At 37.8% G+C, this 4,167-nt stretch overlaps 1 protein-coding gene across 2 annotated transcripts; it reads right to left on the bottom strand.

The window, feature by feature from the left end:
* Positions 1–360: 360 nt before the first annotated feature.
* Positions 361–3,889, bottom strand: LOC129319329 (mini zinc finger protein 3-like). 2 transcript variants are annotated; one of them, XM_054964361.1, is made up of 2 exons: positions 3,304–3,889; positions 361–2,842 (listed from the first exon to the last, which is right to left on the bottom strand). In XM_054964361.1, exons 1-2 carry the CDS (start codon positions 3,542–3,544, stop codon positions 2,763–2,765), a joined length of 321 nt encoding a protein of 106 aa, XP_054820336.1. In that variant the 5' UTR covers positions 3,545–3,889; the 3' UTR covers positions 361–2,762. The 2 variants fall into 2 exon arrangements, with proteins under 2 accessions (XP_054820336.1, XP_054820337.1); XM_054964362.1 differs by having other exon boundaries at positions 361–902; positions 3,304–3,877.
* Between the last annotated feature and the right edge of the window lie 278 nt (positions 3,890–4,167).

The raw sequence follows: 4,167 nt of genomic DNA on the forward strand, positions 1-4,167 counted from the left end.
ACAAATATGTGTGTGTGGCTTGCTGGCATCCAACAGAAGGTGATGTGCAAATGAGGTGGCCCTATTTGGAGAGGACATTTCGGTTTGGAGACTTTGTGAGCAGGTCCATGTGAATTAGAGGTCAAGGTCATGTGCCTTGGTGCCCTAGTGAGAAGGGAACCCTCAACCTACTTGCCAAGCATTCATATCTACTTCTGCTTTCTCTTCTTAATATCATTAACATTAATCTTTTGCCATCAAACCACTGATTTGAAGTTTGAGCATGCATATGCACATATAGCTATAACTATATATATATATATATAGGACCGTGATGTACAACATGAAGTAAGGACGCAAAGAACACGGGAAAAAGGTTCGTAACTCAGGTCCAAAAGGTCCGTATATATTTGTGGTCTAATTCATAAATTGCATCTTAAAAATGAAAGCCTAACGTAACATTTTCCTGTTTCTTGCTTGCTCCTGCAGAGTGCTGTGTGTGTGTGTGTGTGTAAGCATAGCACTACTAACTAATAGTAATGATAATGGGATCTCCGTGCAGCAGCAGCCGATGAGAGAATCAAACAAAATTGGGTGGGATCAATCCAAATTCTGAGAGAGACACTCTTCAAAAGTAGGTCCCCATTCTCATTATGCTAAACAGACATCATACCTTCAGATTCCTTTTTCTTCTAAGTCCCCAAAATTTCCTTGTACACAGAGGGAGGGAGGGAGGGAGAACAAATTTAGCAGGTGTGTTTGGCTGCTTCTTGTTAATATAGAGGACTTCGTTAAGGTTTTCTACCTGAAACAAAAAAGTCTAACATCTAAATTAAACCTCGAATCTCCTTGAATACTGGATCATCAAGTTCTGCTTATTTGGTAGTCATCATTGCTTCCTTCATGTAATAGATAGGCTTGCCCTGTGAAGTCAGTGACATAGAAACAAGTTAGCCTGAAATTTAGAGAAGCAATCACATTCCTCTTCCCCAGACGACGCAGCACAGACATGTAAAGGCCTCACGTGCATTCATCATCAGTTTCTTTTGCACGCTAGAGGGTCCCCCTATCTACCATTACAATACCCTCATGAAGCTTTCTGTCACAAACTAATTAGTGATTGCCACATGTCTTCCTGGAGCTATATACTCACAGAGAGAAAGCAATTCTATAAACCACCCTCTCAAATTGCTGGAATGTATAAAAAAAAAAAAAAACAGCATATACAATGCATGCGGTCCTTGATCTCAAATTATATATGATCTTTTTGTAGCAATATGTCTTGCATTGAGAATGTATAAGAGAATGAAAAAGCATACAGAATTTTTAATTTTCTTTTTATTTTCTTTAAATGCACGCCTTAATACCTGCTAAATGTCTATGGAAAATCCAAATATATTTGCTTGGCCATAAGTAGGTTCATTTTCTAAACACCACATTGCATTTCACACGCACGCACACAGAGGGGTTGTATGTGCATATATCGAATCTATCAGCTGACCTTATATAGCCAGCTTCCATAATGACAACAAGTGCACATTTAGAAGCCAGAACCTGATGCAGCTTTTTTCTTGTCTTTTCGCTTTCAATATATTAAACTGAACTACAAAGTTTATATATATGCATATATAAAAAGATGCTTTATATATAATATTTCTCTCATACTTAAACCTGCATGACCTCTTGGAGTTGTAAACAAATACATGAATTTCTCTGCAATCTACAATATACTACTTGAATATTTAAATTATCTTCTTTTGCTCTGTATATATTTTTCCCTACAGACTTCTTAATGGCGCAAAATCTGTATTTTAGAGTACTTTAAGGTCAGACTGGGTTTACCCTCACAATCAATATATAAAAGTTTGTGTGTGTATTAATTTATTTAGCACAAGTAACCAAACAAATTATAAAATAAAAGAGCCCATGTCCCTAACAAGGCCAAGATGGAAGGGCAGCACGCCACTTTGCAACATATGGATTATTTTCTTTCCTTCTTTGTTAAGTTAATGACTAAGTTTTTCTTTTCATAATTATTTTAGTAATGCCACCGGCCACACCACCAAAAAGAGAAGAAAGTTTGGTCACTTCACTTCCCCACTATATTAACTCCGTTGCAAAGTCCTCAGTCAACTTTACTTAGTTAATATATATATATATATATATAAAATATACGGTAATATTTAAATAACATATCGTTCCATGATTGGATACAGGTGGGCCTTCCAGGAGTTATAATATTTCAAATGCTAAATGATTGGCACAAGGATAATTATCTTCATCACATCTATATAGGCCCCAACTTGTTTTCTTGCCACTGAAGAGGGGGAAGAAATCCGGTTCAAAAACAAGGGAAGAATATTTAACCCCACTTGGCTTTCCACACAATGTTATTGAAGAGGGTCGAGATAATTAACAAATCTTCTGTGACATTGTTTTTTATTCTCTCCATATACAATTGACCTCAAATTCCTAAATGCCTTTAGCCGTTGATCACTTGGGAATATGAGATGAAAACATAGGTAGGAGAGAATCATAAAAAAGGACTTTGGAATAATCAAGACCACAATTGACCAAGTCTAAAACCTACAGAGATTAACAAACATTGCTCATACATAAGGCTTTTCACGAGCATTAACGACATAACTTATATATATATATATATATATATTAGATAACCTGAACAAGCTCGATTGCATAATGCCACACACGCACACAATTCATCAATCAGAGAGCATTAATGAGCATCGTCCCGGGCAGAATCAGACACCTCACATATTAATTTAAATGGAGATCAACAATACATTAACCAACACGGGATAGTTTCTGTGCCCCAACCCTTGATTTCTTTCACAAATATAAACTGCGAAATGAATAAAAAATTCAGATAGCCAGGTTCTAAGTATATATAAAAGATTTTTTTAATTGATCAGTTTTCGACCATCGCAATAATTAATTACTCTCTCTCTTTTATCTGATAACCTGACTTGATTCCTCTCCTGCCTGACTGTATGAGGAAGACGGAGAAGAACAGCGAAAAGGAACAAGAGAGATAGCACTCAAATAATAATTAATGTTCAAAGAAACACAAACCCTGAGAGTTTAAATCTTCTGTTGTACAAGAATCAATGTCTCTGATCTGTTGGTAATTAAATCAATCCACTCTTACAAAGAACCCAGTGAAAAAGGTTCATCAATCAGTTAATTGGAGACCCAAATCCAATCAAAACCCTTGGCAACAATATAATGTATAGTTTAATTTGTGGTGTACAGTTTTGGAGGGGGTTAAAGCTTAGCGAGCGGAATTAGGAGGAGAGTACTCACAGACAACCTCGGTCTGAACTTCTCTTCTGTGGAAATTCCTGTGACAGCCACAAGCAGCACAGGTAAGAGCTCCGGCAGTGACGTCATCACCACTGGCCATGAACTCTCTGCAACCATCCACGGCGTAGCCTCCTATGTTGGCCGCGTGATTCTTCTGACACTCCAAATATCTGACGTTCCTCATCACCGACGACGACGTCTTGGCCACATCCCTCTTCACGACCACCTGTCTCTTCTTCATCTCGATTCCCAACAATATAATCGTTCTTTAACCCCTGTGTACGGATAGAATAGATGAACAGTGATGGATGATTGGATTAAATCCAATGATGATCACTGGAATCATCCACGACCCCAGAAACGCTTAAAGCCAAGTCAGTGCTTGGTGACTAACCCTAACCCTAGCATGGAACTTTATATAGGGTTGGGGGGGTGAAGCTATACCTGTAGGCTCAAGCTTTAGGTCTAAGGGGATGGAAATTAAATAGGATTTTTGGAACCGATGAATGACGATCATCAGCGCTGTTGAGCAGCCTTATTTTACCAACTTTTTAATTGGTTTCCAATGGTTCAACCTAAAGGACAGGCACAGAGACAAAAAATCACTTACTGCCCCAAAAGTGTGTATTGTTTAATCAGCCAATGATGGCACAACACATCACCCCTCCTCGCAAGGGGTGGTGGTGCTTTTATTTTGTTTTCATGCTAATCACAGAAAGGAACAAGTCTGAAAATCATTGCAGAGTTTAGAAGGTTACTCAGGTTTGCCTAACTTTTTACTCCTGTTGGGGTAGGATATAGGAACTACCTTTTCAAGATATTGTATTTATGTTGCGATAATTAATGAGCCCATAAATTATTCTG

This window comes from Prosopis cineraria, unplaced genomic scaffold (genome assembly GCF_029017545.1).
Source record: "Prosopis cineraria cultivar Desert tree isolate PC_DT_omini unplaced genomic scaffold, ASM2901754v1 PC9, whole genome shotgun sequence".
NCBI lineage: Eukaryota > Viridiplantae > Streptophyta > Magnoliopsida > Fabales > Fabaceae > Prosopis > Prosopis cineraria.

Coding starts and splice junctions, on each gene's coding strand:
- LOC129319329 (XM_054964361.1), bottom strand. CDS start 3,544: ATGAAGAAGAGACAGGTGGTCGTGAAGAGGGATGTGGCCAAGACGTCG. Junction 2,843..3,303: donor AGTTCAGACCGAGGTTGTCT/GTGAGTACTCTC, acceptor TTCATTTCGCAG/TTTATATTTGTGAAAGAAAT.